At 29.1% G+C, this 16482-nt stretch overlaps 1 protein-coding gene across 1 annotated transcript in view; it reads left to right on the forward strand.

Moving 5' to 3' along the window:
• Positions 1-15795, forward strand: part of LOC123301071 (TWiK family of potassium channels protein 7) — a 75137-nt gene extending 59342 nt beyond the window's left edge. The window contains exon 2 of the mRNA XM_044883800.1: positions 14733-15795. Coding sequence (XP_044739735.1) covers positions 14733-15541 — 809 coding nt within the window. The 3' untranslated portion in view covers positions 15542-15795. The remainder of the gene's footprint in view (positions 1-14732) is intronic.
• The last annotated feature ends 687 nt before the right edge of the window (positions 15796-16482 follow it).

Here is a 16482-nt window from a genome sequence, read left to right on the forward strand (position 1 = left end):
AATCGATTTGCACACAAATAAAATTCAATGTGAATTTTTTCTTTTTTTCTATTTTATATGTTACAAACACATGTAAGTACTGTATGTGTAAAATGACTTCTCTAACACTGTTTTAAATATTAAAATGGTGGAGATATTGTAGGAATTTGATTAACATTGTTGTTATATATCTTACTCTTAAATCATTTTTTGAAAGCTCAGAAATGTATTTGGTCAAAAGATAAGTATATTTCTGTATATTGTGTAATTTTAAAAATCTATCCGTTCATAATTAAAAAATAGTTCCAAGATTATGCTCTTATTAACACGCTTATATTATATATTAGCCTCACCTGTATGTATGTATGTATGTTTGTATGTAACGCTCTAATGTCATACCCATGCATAGGACATCATCAGTTATATACATTTATTATACTACCGATAACCATACTATACATATATACTTAGAACAAGCAACAAGCGTGTTTTTTAATTTTTTAAACTATTTTTATTTTAAAGTATACGTTAGTCACTTCTGTCGTTAAAGATATAAAATTGTAGCTGTTTGAACATCAAAGTAACATCAAATTAATAATTCAAAAGTATGTAAAATACTTGTAAACAAATTAAATAGATGACGTCACAGATATGATTTAGCAAAATTATGCAAATCTATCATAAGCCTCGACAGCTCAATTGGATAGACGTGTGATCACGAATGTCAGTGGTTTTGGGATTAATTTTCCCTCGAATATTGATTTTCCCCATATCTAGCATTTCTGGCAAAAATGTTATAATTGTTCAGAGATATTGATAAGAGTTTACCCTTGAAACAATCAGTTGCCGTACACGTGGATAACTTCAGTTGGTTCAAGCATTATTGCAAAAGGTCAATGATTTGGTTGCTTTGGTGTTTTTCATATCAAACACTATTAAAAATGTTACTTAAAGCTTATAAAGTGTACATATTTATCCTTATAACTATCTTGATACCCACGCGCTTTATAGCCACCACTCCTCTTGATCTCACTTATCCCCCTTCCATAACACTTGAAGGGATTGTTTTACTCTATGTACTACAATGTATAAAAAAAGAGCAAATAAAGAATTGAATTGAATTGAATTTACGCAGCTAAAATATGTGTACAGTTATCAATTTTTTAAATTGTAAAATAGTTATAATTCACTGAGTATATCAGAAAAGATGGCTATTAATTGACATCAACTGTTTTAAATTTTTACAAGAATCTTCAATATATGGTTAAAAAGGATAATCATAGATGAATTTTTTAATATATCTTTATAAATTATAGCTCATGCGTTATTCTGATATTTGAGATACATTGTTGTTCAGTTTCATTCAAATCCATTCATTAGTTTTTGCATGACGGCGTAACAAACAAACAAACAAACAACCAAGCAAACAAACAAATAAATATCCTGACTTTCACATTTATACTATATAGGAATTTATCATTTATAAGAAGATGATATGCATCAGCTGAGCCTTTAAAAAGCTTGTGCAGTCAAATATAATTTGAATCATTGAATGCCTTAAAATATCTACAAATTTTATACACGCAGTATATAACAATATGTATATACTTGCTTACATATATAATAAATACATACAATACTTGCTATAAATATCAAGTATATGAAATTTGTAAGATATTTATTGCAATCCATTTTTTGTTATAAAAAATCTAGTTCATTTAATGGGTGTGGTTTTTTTTTTATTTTCAGTATAGAAAAAAAATATTTCATAGCATTTGTGTCATATGCGAATGTAGTTTTCAAAACGAAAAATTTATTTCTCATTGATTTCATAAACGATCATTTTAGACACGTTCTTTAAAATAATAACGCTACTTAAAATACTTAAAAGACCAGCAAAAAAATATTCTTCCTTTAAATTTCATTGAGTATTCCGATTCCTTGTAGTTTGATTCTTTCCTGTTGGTTTAGTTCTTAAGTGATTACCCTTCGTACAGAATCTTGTGGTTTGATAACAACATAAGTAAAGATACATACGATTTTCCACACGAAATTGATAAATGCTATGACTGTGTCTCTGGTACGTTTTCCGCACTAGCCTGGGTGGTTTAAGTCATAAACTCATAATCATTATTGTCTTTGGATCCTAGATATTAGTTTAAAATTTGTTTCTAGATTACTAAACATTGGTTTTATTTTTTGAGCCATTTAATCTAATTGAAACAACAAAAAGAAAAGATGAAAGTTATTAGCACTCTTCATATTACTTTCCTTGTACGTTTTTATAATTCCCAAGAATAGTATTATCTACTTCAGATTTATTTATTTTTAGAATTATATAACTACTCCTAATTTCAACGTAATTTAGGATTATTCTATTTTGTATTTGAAAGATATCTTATAAGAAATACTTGATTAACAAAACAAACGTTTTAGACCTGAATGATTTATTAATAGATAAATTTAATTTTAATTTTGTCTAATAAGTAAGTAAGTATGAAGATAATACGATCACTATCATTATATTCGTAATTGCCATCAGGGCCGTAAGTAGGGCGTGACTACAGTTGCAATATAATTTTAGACGCTAATTTCTAGCCTGCCTAAGTAAAAGTAAATACCTACAGTTAATTAAAATGTACAATTCAATTAATAAATCCTTCGAGCAACCAAAAACAATATTCCGTAAACTCTCCTTCTAAACTTTCTTGAAAAATTTTCTATTTTCAAACTTCAAGAAAAATATTCTTTTGGCTCACTCTGAATTTATTTTAACCATGTACGTGAGGAAATCACGTGATGCTAAATTAAACAAACATTTTTCCAAAGACGATATAGATTTTGCAATGCATAGAACGTCAACTGAAATCTATACATTTTCTTTAAATACATCCTCTTCAGGACTCAATTTTTTTTCATTGAAGGTCCTGCAGGGGATATTTTAACAAAATACATAATACAGCCCACAGAAATGCTCATTTTAATTTGAATGATATCTGTATGTAAATCAATGAATGTCAGGAATGAATATTTTGGGAATGTCAACTTTTATATTACGACAAAATATTAATTTTCGCTCACCTCCAAAGCTTTTCCTAGTGAATCTATGGTGTGAGTGAAGTTATTTTCTAGGAAATGACTTTGGACAGTGTTGACTCTCCGACTCCCTTTCAGACCCCCTTCTATAATGTTTCAATCTGTACAAAAACATACAAAGAAAAAAGTAAGAAAAAAATGTGACCTTATTAATTGGAACTCTGTTGCTCACGAATTTTTTGTCTAGATATCAATTTAATTATTCTTTAATTTGCTTAATTGTTATATTTTCAATTATACTCCAATTAAAATTCCAATTAAATTAAAAAATAAGATTTATATCATTTAATCTTGCATTTGTGTTAAACCAATCAGAATTAAACAAGGAATATTTCTTTGTTATATACGGTACGCTTACTTATTATAATAAAAATAAAACTAGCATGAGGAAAACATTTTATATGTATAATACATTTTCCTTTTTATAATATTATTATAATGAATGAATTAAATCATAAATAAATAAAAAAAAATAAGCATAATAAATGCCAGTACCAATAATGTATGGGAATGTTGTTAAGATCAGCCATAATTTTTAGGCAAAGAGATTGGTCGTAGTATTTTTGACTATTTTGAACGATTATTTCTCAGAATTACAATTTATTTTACAAGTGGGGATACAGACATCTCTAATTTTCAAGCGAGAGCCTAGCAATTATATAAAATTGCATACAACCGAAATTTTGTTCAGTAGCCATACGTATATATTTACCCCTAGTTCAAATTTCACATTCTTGTCCATTTGGGACCACCTCGAACTGTGCAAAAGGGATGTGAATCCCTTCAAGAACCAAAATACCACGAGCCATTTGTTTGCTTTTCCAGGTCTACCTCTGGAATTGTTTAACTATACTATTTTCAGTTTTTTGCATAACAGGTCGGGAGGAAAATTTATCTATATCAAATTGATTTAGTAGGAAAAGAAAAAAAGTTTAGTCATCCAAAACATCTACTAATTGTAAACTGAAATATATTTTAGTCTAACCGGGTGGTTCCAGACATATATTTTTACTTTATATTATAACAAGCTGCAAACTACCCGCTTCCCTGGGCCACTTCAATTTTAACTACAAAGATTATTGTGTTATAATCTTCACTTCATATGCCGTCACTTATCCCCCTTTTGTTCACAATTCAGTGTTTCTCTACTGTATTATGTATTATACATAAAAACCTTCCTTGTGAATCACTCTATCTATTAAAAAAACTGCATTAAAATCCGTTGCGTAGTTTTAAAGATCTAAGCATACATAGGGACATTTAGACAGACAGCGAGAACCGACTTTTTGCTATACTATGTATTGATTATATACTTCATTATCTTTGGCTATGGGTTCATTTGGTACTTGAGAATACTCAGTTATGAGGTCAGACAAAAGTCGGACAAGAATATTTCGAAAATGCTTGATTTTCCAGCTAAATTTAGATGAATACCAAAACCAAAGGCTGACTTAGACAACTCGCCTATATATTAAATGCCAGTACTAATAATATACCAGTTTTATCTCGTACTCGTCATATAAAGTACATACACAGTATATACTGTGCTGGTAATAATAAATTATTATGTCCATAAATAAATGTTTATAAAAAAAGAATGCATATTCATATATATTTACATACAACAACTTCCGATATACTGCATATTATAAGAGTTAAAACTGAGTTTGGGTTTATCTGTTTCAATTCCTGATAGTTTTTTATAAACCCCTTGTTTAAAATAAAGATTAGGTAGATTTTTGACCAACCCTTATATCTTTTATTAACGTGAGATACTTAAGGATGTTCCAGCATGGTATTTGCAGTTTCTATGTTAAAGCAATGGTACAATTTTTTTTTCGACAGAATTTAACGAAAAATTAAATTTAAGAATTTAATAATGCTTACTATTAATTCCCAAAGTTTCAGAAATTTTGACCGTTTAAAATGGGAAATAATTATGCCAACGTCCCAATTTCGATCAATTTACGTCAAAATTAATATCTCGAAAGTGAAAATTAATTTCTAAAATTTTTTTTTAGAATTGTATTGTATAAACATTTTTTTCTACTTTTTCTTCAATATATAATAATATCATAAAAAATAGTTGGAGAGACCGGACATTTTACATGCTTTAAATGGGGCATGAACCTCAAAATCGCGAACTTTGTCTTTAAATATCTCGCGATCTAAACGGTCAAAAATTATGAAATTTTAGGAATTCATAAATAAAGCTATTATAAACCCGAGAAAAAAAATTCGGCCAAATCTGTCGAAAAGTGATTTCATGCTGGTACTACCTTAAATAAAAACTACAGTAAATTGCACATTATGAAAAAGCTGTTACAGTAATATTACCAAACAAGAAATTTACTAAACCATGATTCCGAAAAGTAATTTTCATGTTTTTTTTTTTCCTTTAAGAGCATTGATGCTCTTGATTGAAAGTAAAAGTTTATCAACTAAACAATTTACAATAATAAAATTTATGTTAATAGAAATTCATTGACAACACAATTAGAAACATGTGAATTTTACAAAATTTACAAAATCCCCGACAAATTTTTCTAGTACAGAACTCTAAACTCGCACTTGAAACATATATAAGAACACTCTCCATTAAATTCGTCGCCAATTTTTTTGCTTTTAATGGTACGGAACCCTAAACACTTGAACACTCCCCTTGAATTACCTTTTAAAGGAAATCAAAAAAATTAAAATCGGTTCACCCATTTAGACGCTAAGATGCCACAGACAGACAAACACACACATAACGGTCAAACTTATAACACCTTTTTTTTTACTTCGGGGGTTAAAAAGTAATAAGTTTTTTACTGAAAGTGCACGTTATGTTTCAATTGTCGCATATTTCCTACAATCTATTGTCGTATGTTTGCAAAGACTTTCATTCAAGAATAACGGCAAACAAAATTGATGGAACTGGTCACTTCACGTTTAAGTAACGTAAAAACCAGTTTTGTTTCCAAAAGTTTTTTTTAATTTCCCTTCTCGAACTTCAAACATATGTCAGCAAAGCTACCAAATATGATTAAACTTGTTCCTCCTTCCCAATCGAAATTTCTATTCATAAAAAGATATATAATTTTGCTCTACAAAGAGCTCCATTACTGTGTGTAGATTAATGATGAAATCCAAAACATTTATACGACACACGGTAAAGTATGAAGCACAATAGACTATTACAAATAGTAGAGAAAGATACTTTAAATAAACTTAATGATATCCTTTTTTATCGGAAGTAGATTGCAGATGGAAATAAGTTAATAGGGCATTAGTCGTCTATATTATGTATTTAGGTATTAATGTACATTGCGACAAATATTAATATAAAAAAAATATCTAGTTAAGTGTACAACAACGGTAGTATTACTAGTGGTTCTATACTGTTTCTTAACAATTGCTTTAGTAAAATTCTGTAAGGGTTGGTTTTTTTAAGGAAATAAACTTTAAGTTAAAATTAAACACATACAAATAATTTCAATTGCCGGTTATTGAGTGCATTGGAAAACTAGTTTTATAACATACGATTATAGTGTCTACCTCGAATGAAGCACAAAGTGCGCCTGATATAAAAACCATACTTGATCATCATTCTAGGGAAAGTCAATTTGACGGCTGACATATGATTTGTGCTCAATATTTTTTGTTATTCCAAAGACGCATGCAAGAGTAACGTTTCAAAAATCTGAAAAATTCAATCTATATACTGAATTATATTACTGGCAATCAAACGGTGCGAGTTTGTAAAGACTATATGCACAGATATCACGAAAAATGAGCAGAAAACAGCAAAGTTTTATCTGAAAATTAATTAAAATGAATAATTTTCTTATTATTAGTTTTCAAATTAAAACATGCAATATTGGAAAAAATCCGTAAATTACTCCGGTCGACAAAATACGTTTCAAAGAAAAAACTTTTTGCCAGTGCAACATAACTTTTTTTATCTGAAAATTAATTAAAATGAATAATTTTCTTATTATTAGTTTTCAAATTAAAACATGCAATATTGGAAAAAATCCGTAAATTACTCCGGTCGACAAAATATGTTTCAAAGAAAAAACTTTTTGCCAGTGCAACATAACTTTGATATGACAAAAGTGAAATTTTAGAACCAGTTAGACAAAAGTGGAATAAAACCGAATTCATACTCATATTTTTGACGGCTGGTGTTATTTTTCGCATAATTGATTTGTATGCGATAAAATAAAAACACTGTTTACATTTTTGAAGACACAGAAAATAAATGGTGGAAACGCAGATAATTATTGTAACATATCTACTCTTACCATGTATCATACATTTAATTGCGCTCCCACCATATATATTATAATTTTTTTAGAGATGGAAACATAAAACAAAGGTAGATGCCTAGCTAGTGTAGGGCATAGCTTATTCAAGAAGAAGGAATACTCGCTCGCTCAACTTAATTGAGGAGCTGACATAATAAGCGAAAAAAGTTGCAACTCTTGCTTGAATTGATTCGTTTTCATTAGAAGAACATCTTTGACGATAGTATTTGTATACAGAGATAAAGCTGTTAATCTTACACTATGAAACCCTAAATTAGTATTTTTTATGTATAAATTTAGCTGGACTCATGGTTGTGTAAAGTTAAACTATCGTATGGACACATTAAACAGGATGAATTTTTAAAAAGTTTCTACCTTTATTTCGAAAATGGAATAGAACACACAAAAAAAACATGAAATCTCGTGTAAGTTCAAGTTCAAGTTTTTTTAGGAGAAATAAAATACAGTATTTTTGTTTTCTTATACGGGGACGATTGCATGATTAAACAGAAGTTAACTCCTTTTCTTTTTTTAAACGGTAATACATATTTTTTTGTGTGGTACAATAAAAAGTTTATTCTGTATAAAAATTTTGCAGATTTTTGTTCTTTGCCGCTAAAACAACTTTTTTCAGGCTACAATAGGTAAAAGTTTTTTTTTGCAATAATAAATAAGAATGTGCAGGAAAGAATTTTCAAAACAAAAGTTGTTATTTTTGCGTTAAAGAACAAAAAATACTTTTCATTAAAAAAAGCAAACTTGAGCCTTTTTTGACCATGAAGATACCCTCGTATAAAACTAATTACTATCATTTGTTTTAAACATGAGCCGACATGTTTTATCTCCTTTAGAACTATTTTATATTTGTTTCTGTTTGGGAATTATAAGGGTAGAAACTTTTTTTAAAATTTCTCTGTATAAATAAGTACACATAAGTACTATAAACATACTAAAAATCTCTGAATCATTAAAAATATTTATATATAAATAAAATATTTTATAAATTATTATATAGACCAGCCTTTTTTAGTCATTTAAAAAAAATGCCTGGAGTTTTTGTGCATAATATGGAAGAGTATCGTAACTTGCAAATTTGTACATTTTTAAGGTTTTTTTTTTTTAATATAAAAATCATTTTACGTTAATTTTAAAACTGAAATATGATATAATAAACTATCCATTTAAAAAATATGTTTTTCTATTTTACTTTAAATATAAAGCAAAACCAATCGCTCCAACTTTTGAACAACCAACCAACTTTTAAAACCAACTTTTGTACAACCATTCTCTCGGATTCTTACATTATCGTAAACTGTGATCCAAGGTACAACACCTTACTCTACATAAAACATTTTTACTTACTTAAAGCCATATAAATTATGTTAATACTATACAATAAATACTATATTAATATTTGTTGGGTCCATTACAATATACGAAATAATTATTGTTGTTCAATGCAATTTATGTTCGAATGAGTTTCCGAAAAGCATTACATAATATAATGCCAAACTCATTATATACATACATTATTTACTAGCAGATACCCGCCCGCTTTGCCGTTCAATTTCTTTTGTAAAAACAACGATTATCACGTTTCAGCCTTCACTTATCCTCCCTTTTGTTCACAATTTTATGGATTTTAATTTTTTGGTGGCGAACTTTTTTTGAAAATGAATTTATATACATGATACTCGCTGACATTATAACTTTCTATAGGTCCAATCATTAAATAAACCTTATTCTTATACTTTTTGGATCAAAATTACCCCATCCACCGAGTTTCACCAAAACAAAATTTTTTTTTCGTTTTTCTCAATTTTTTCAAAGGGGTACCCCTTAAAAAAATTGCAAGAAATCGATATATTTTTGTATCTCCAATTTCGATAAAACTCAGTATATAAGGTAGTTTTGACCCAAAAAGTACAAACAACGGGTGCATTTGATGACTGGTCCAATAGTTATTGAGATACGGACTAAAATCCATCCAAATATTGCGATATCTCAGAAACTCTGCATCCAATCATTAAATTAACCGAATTTTTATACTTTTTGGATCAAAATTACCCTAACCACCGAGCTTCATCAAATTCCAAAACAAAAATTTTTTTGCATTTTTCTCGATTTTTTCAAAGGGGTACCCTTAAAAAAAATGCAAAAAATCAAGAAATATTTTTTATCTCCAATTTCGATAAAACTCAATATAAAAGGTAATTTTGACCCAAAAACTACAAAAATCGGGTGCATTTGATGACTGGTCCCATAGGTTTTGAGATACGGACTAAAATCCAACCAAACATTGCGATATCTCAGAAACTCTTGAACAATTACTTTGAATAATATTGTATGAAATTTTCTTCTTATTTTCAGCAACATAAAACGCACGCATTATAGTGCGTGTAATTTCATACGATCATATTTACATCCTATATAATACGTATTAGTGGCAATGCAATTAATTAAACTTACTGAACCTCTATAAGTCTGAATTAATGATATAAAATAGTACAAAAATAATAAAATAATTACAAATAATAAAATAATAAAACATTTTAAAAGCCAGTCACCAACAATATATTATTATGGATAGATATGTGAGTATAATGTTGTATTGGTGTGTAAAGAAGATATCATTTTTATCGTATATAATAACGTTCATATTACTTTCATAGAATTTTAAAATTATTTATATAATAATATACCGAGAGCCAAACATAGACATATAAGAATAGATCACCAGACTCGGTAAAGAGAACGATGGTCTAACATACGTTTTGTCTCTTTTTTTGCGTGACTACTGGAGCACTTGTTCACTTACAGTAAGCACTTGTCCAGGACTGTTAATGCGCAAACGCAACTAAAAAAAAACAAAACCAGCGTCAGAGTATCGTTCGCTTTTTATCGAGTCTGAGTAGATCACGCCCACTTCTTCAGACTATTCTTATATGTCTATGGAGTCAAACGTACCAAATTTTCATTGTGCGTCAAATTTTTGCTAGACAATCAGAATTATTATTGTAACGTTCCACGTAGTATAATAAAACACCACTAGGTGAATTCTTTGAAAGCTTTGCGATACTTAAATATTTAAGGCGATATGCAAGGATTGAGTAATACTAGGGATTTCAATAAAACTTTATAAATACATTTTTTGATTAACAAAGTTTCCAAAAATCACGAAAAATTCCTAAGTCATCGGACTTTTTTATATTATTTTATCGTTCAAAGTTGGTTGAAAAAATGATGGATCATATGGGTTATCCTTTTCAATTGGATATTTCTATATCAAAAATTCTAGAGATTACTTGACTACAAAGAACGTATTTGCTTTATATGTATGTACCGTGTAATAAACCAAAACTTTTGCACAATACTTTATTAAGGTTTACAATCACCTTAATTTACACAAAGTTACATTAATTGTAACACAAACTAGAAATCACTTTTTGAGCCACTCACTATACCAGCAAAGCAAATAGTTCAGATTTTGTAGAAATTTTTTCCTTCTTATGTGAATTTGATTAATAATAACTTAAAAACGAACGATAAAACAGCGTTATTCTCGAAGCCACTCTTTAGAATCAGTAACTTATGTAGGAAGAATATGCCATCTGGTTAATCGTACCAAAGCAAGAACTTCAGAGCTCGGTCTGAAATTGGCAGACCTAGCTCTTGGTATATAATAATAATAATACGATTTGGTATGGATACTTACAATAATAATATTACCTTAATTATGAAAATTAATGAATTTTATGAACACGAATATTTTATTACTGGTGTTATACAGAGATGATATATTGTATGAAAATACAAATTGTATATTATAACATAAGATAGGCAATACATTCTGCAGAGAAACAAAATGTTGATAAAACAAGAACTGCACACCTTAAAGGGGACATATTTAAATTGCAAACAAATTTTAAACATAAAAACTTCGACCATGACGAAAAATACTGTGTAGCCGGAGGATCTGTGCGGCGTATGGTGTCCTAAGATACGCCATTATTAATAGGTAACACTGGACGATATTTCTTATGAAATTAAGATATTGACTTTCGATAATATTCGCTGCTATTCAAATTTTATTTAATTCCTATATAGGAAGTTAATGTAATGGAGCCGATTCTGAAAAGCTCCAGTCTTACATATTTACGCGGTTTCAAGGCTTCAATATCCGAATCAAACCTTTTCAATGTGATGTCTGTGTGTGTATGTGTACGTATGTGCATATGTTCGTTCGGATTCTTTCGCCTCAATTATCTCGCGAACCAATTATGACATTAACACGTGACTGGGCTTATTCGAAGCATAATTGCACATTTTCAAAAACACATCATTTTTCTATGGCATACGATCAATAAGAATCACCATATCGTTACAATACCAAACAGGATAAAACTTTTACCCACGCTATAATATTCCATTTACAACATACACCGATTTTCAGATATTATATTTTTACATTTATTTTACAATATCTGTACATACATACATTTTTGTGTATTTATATTATTTTAATGGTAATAAAATATAAATGATGAGTATGGAATAATAAAATTATTGCTTTTAAAAACTTTATTAAATATTTTTGATGTATTAATGAATAAACTGAACGATACGAACACTGTTATAACAAAATACCTATTATTTTTGTTTAATTCACAATTTACGACATAAATACTGCTTAAAATTAATGTTATCGGTTTTTTTACTCATACCAAGTTTTGAATTAATAATAATTCAGTCAAAATAAAATAATATCAGACTATCTATTTAATTAAATTTATTCAAAATAATTTTTAAATTTCTCCATCTATTGGGGGATCGGTACGCCAACATGCTTGCGTACATATTATCAATTTCAACAGCGATCTTTTTCTTCCAAATACAGTGCAACCTCGATATAACAAATCTGAAGGGAACCAGTAAATATTCGTTATATCAAGTAATTCATTAAACTGAGGTTTGTTATATTGAGGTTAAGTTGGTCTAAAATTCGTTATAAAGAGGAAAAAAGTGTCGGAACCTCTCGCGACATGAATTACATACTATGGAGTATACTAACTGTCATATATTGGTGGGACTTTATACGTTATATAAAGGTTTTGAATTGACGAATTTCGTTATTTAGAGGTATTTAAATTTTTTATGTAGTTGAAAATTCGTTATAAAGAGACTGTTCGCAAAAAATATTCGTAATGTAGAGGTATATTTTATATTGACTCTTATGGACAATTCAAGGGGATTGCGAAAAATTTGTTAAATCGAGGAATTCGTTATATTGAGGTTCGTTATATTAAGATAGCACTGTATTCAAATATCACTATCCATTTCCATTTTCAACTCCTTCAAATCTTTTGTAGTTTTGGAGAAAATGGACACCACTATTTTTTCTAATTTGCGCCTTCCCGGGTAAACAGTGATGTTAACGAAAAAATGTTTCAACCAAAAGTTGTTTATTTTTTTTTTAAGGAACATTTTTACATTTAAACTTTTGTTCTATCTCTAACGTTTTACAAGATGAAATTTTGCAAAAAATCGTATAACTTGAAAAAATAGATAAACTTTGAAAAGCAGTATCTCGGAAATTATCAATCTTATAAAAACCGGCTCGATCTCAAATAGTTGCAAATTTAATCGTATTTAAAAAATAAACACTACAGCTTTTGATGAGAAACCAATCCTTCTAGGTCAAAATTGGCCAAAACTGAAATAAGGTAAAAATTTTCGAAGTTTTTTTTATTTTTCGGCATGATTCGGTCGTTTTCCGAGATTTAACATTGTCTTTACATTGCAAACAACATATCAAAAAAACCAAACCTGATTTGATGCAAGGTCCAATGTTTAATTTGATTTGATTTTGAATTATAATTTTGACTGTAGACAAAAATAATGAAAAAATGAAAAATGTGAATTTTTTCATGAAAATGGGTATATGGGCATAAAAAACATTCGAAGCAAAATAATAAGAATCGGTCCTACTCGTCAATTTGTAGTAGGCTGAGATTATAGTTCAGATTTAACCTACCCTCCTCTATGACTGTGTTAACATTCAAATCGTTATTCCTCTATATAACGAAAATATGAGGGTGTCTTCATCTTAAATGCGACACACTGTATATATATAAAGTTATCCAATTAAAGTTTCGGGTCCATTAACACTCTGAGAGTGATGCTGAGAAGAGACTTTTACCAACTTTTCAGACAGTTTAACCGTGAATGTTTGCAGAACCTTTATATGTGAATAACATATAAAACACGCGAAAGTTGATAGATTATTTACAAAAAACATCTGTTTTTGTAAATTTTAATAGGCAAAAAAATTATCAAATAAAATACATCGCTTAATTCACATTCCCAATCCAATGGAATTATTATCATTTTCACAAGTTTTCAAAACTTTTGTCTCCTTTTAAACTAAATTAATTCAACATGAAAGTTGATATGATTGCCTGATAGATTCATTCGTTTTCAAAATAATTAGAAAATACTGTTAATACAATTAAATGATTAATTTGAAATTATTTTGATATCGTTGAAACATGATGAAGATAATGATAATAACATTGCGTTGTTATCAAATGAAAGTTTACAGAAAGTTGCAATTTATAATTAATGTTTGAGGTTGTAAAAGGAATTATAACGCCTACAGCATTCAATATTATTTCTTCCATTATATGTGTTTGTATACATGTATGTAAAACAATACCATCTTTAATGCGAATTACAGTTATATTTAATAATTTCTAAGATAAACTATTTTATAAGTTATGTGTAGTTGAAATTGAAACTTAAAAGAAAATATTTTTAGAAATGTTTTGTTTACAAAACTTTGCAATTAGTAGTAGTCCTTTGAATGTATATTCGAAATAATTTTTGTTGAAAATACAGTAGAATCACTGAAGATAGAAATTTGAATTATTTTTAAAGATTTCTAAAGGAAAACCAATATACAAGATTTTCTTACAAAATCAATTATCTTAGAACGTATATTTGATACAGACCAACTAATAGTTACGGTTTTACAAAATATCTTATAAATTTTTTCTTTCCTCTCATGAACACTAAGTTACTATCATATTATAAATGTTAAAATTGCCACCCAATTTCTGTCAATAGCAATAAATATTACACTAACCAATGAAGAATAATTTTGAGCTTTAGAGCTTAAATTTCATATTTATTTATGCATTATTCATTATCTCATTTTGCCAAAGATAATTAATTGAAATTTCGCTTTCCTAACTTTATAGTAAACGAGTGAATTTTCGTATGAAAGACCATTTATTTTTTTAAAACTATTAACAATTTCAATTGCGTTATAAATAACTAATGATGTAATTCTTTATTTATTTTCAGGTTATGGTAGCATCGCACCTCGTACAACATTAGGAAAAGTTGTTACAATGGTATACGCCATATTGGGTATTCCTTTAACATTAATTTACCTCTCAAGTGTTGGTACTCTTCTATCCAGTGTTGCTCGTGGTGTGTTCTCACGTGCATTATGTTGTTGCCTCTGTTCGAACTGTGGTTATTGCTGTTATGATGAAAAACGTATGGCAGAAAAAGAACGCCGCATGAAAAAGAAACGTCAACAATTGGAGCTCCAACAACAGTTGGCGTTACAGGAACCTTTTTATGTGCGATCGAATTCCGCTTATAACACGAGTAGTACAACTACACATAATAACTTACATTCCCCAGTACGGGATAATTTAAAAGAATCCGATTCACTGAGTTGTATGGACAGTGAATCCAAAACTTCCATGCATGGCCTAAGTATATTGGCACCGATCCTACTATGCTTATGCATGATGATGGGGTATATTTGTTTAGGTGCCATTGCTTTATACAAATTAGAAAATTGGAATTTATTAGATGGCATTTACTTTTGTTTTATGAGTTTAACAACAATCGGTTTTGGTGATTTGGTGCCTGGCTCCGAACCATTTCGTAAAAATGAATCAAATAGTACAATATGGTTTTGTTCTTTTTATATAATGTCTGGTATGGCATTAACTGCCATGTGCTTTAATGTACTACATGAAGAGATTGTGCATCGTTTACGGCATCAAGAAACAAAATCATTACCAAAACTTAATTCATTCTCACAATTTAATGATGAACATGGCAGTAACACTGACCCGTTTAATTTAACATCATGACAGTTTCATAATACGACACATAATACAAGTAAAAATACAAATTTATATCATAGAAATATGACGGAAGAAACGCTGTTAAGTACACCGACTTCGTTAGATTTGAATAGTGCAGCAACTATGGTGGTACCGCCAATTGTTGTGCCACAATCATTTGGCGCACATGAGATGGTGCCGGTTAATGTGAATACTGGGAAAATACCAGAAGTATTAGAAGGTGCTGTTATGACTGGTGTTTATACGTTACCCGAAGAACCAGAAGTTGAAGAAAACTGTGCTGAAGCTAATACAGAAATGTAAATCCATATATTGAATATGTAGTTTCATTTGTTAATAATGAATTGAACACTACTTTTGCGGCGAGTTCATGGTAATAAATCTATCATTTAGATTTTTTTTAGTGATTGAAACTACCTTAATACAATCAAGGGTGGCAAAAGTTGTCTGGAAATTACGAATCGAAATCTCATTTTCACCTATTAGGAATGAAAAGTTTTTCCAATAGGAAGAAAAAGTGTGCTAGCTTGAATGAAATAGAATTTGGAAGTTCAATTTTTAACCATCCACAAGGCTGAAAATACCGACAGTATTCTAAAATTTCGATCTCTTCTTGTTATTACAAGCTACTGTTGGTATATTCACAGAAAATCATACAATGGTGTCAATTTCCACGATCTTGGAAGTCAATTGACAGGTTATAATATGAAACCATGTTTTCATCGAAGGATTTCTTCAAAAAATTGATTGTGGTTTGGTGCCCGCTGTGTCACAAATTAAAGCGAAAGCTTTTCGATGTTATTGCCTTTCAATTCGGTTTATATTGATTGTAACGAGCTGGCCTGCAAAGTTAGCTTCGATAATTTACAAGCTTTTTGCTGATGTATGTCTAAATATTCAACTAAAAACAATAAACCAATCTGAGCTCCAAATAGCTATCAACTGCC

The sequence above is a fragment of the Chrysoperla carnea genome, chromosome 5 (assembly GCF_905475395.1).
Source record: "Chrysoperla carnea chromosome 5, inChrCarn1.1, whole genome shotgun sequence".
NCBI lineage: Eukaryota > Metazoa > Arthropoda > Insecta > Neuroptera > Chrysopidae > Chrysoperla > Chrysoperla carnea.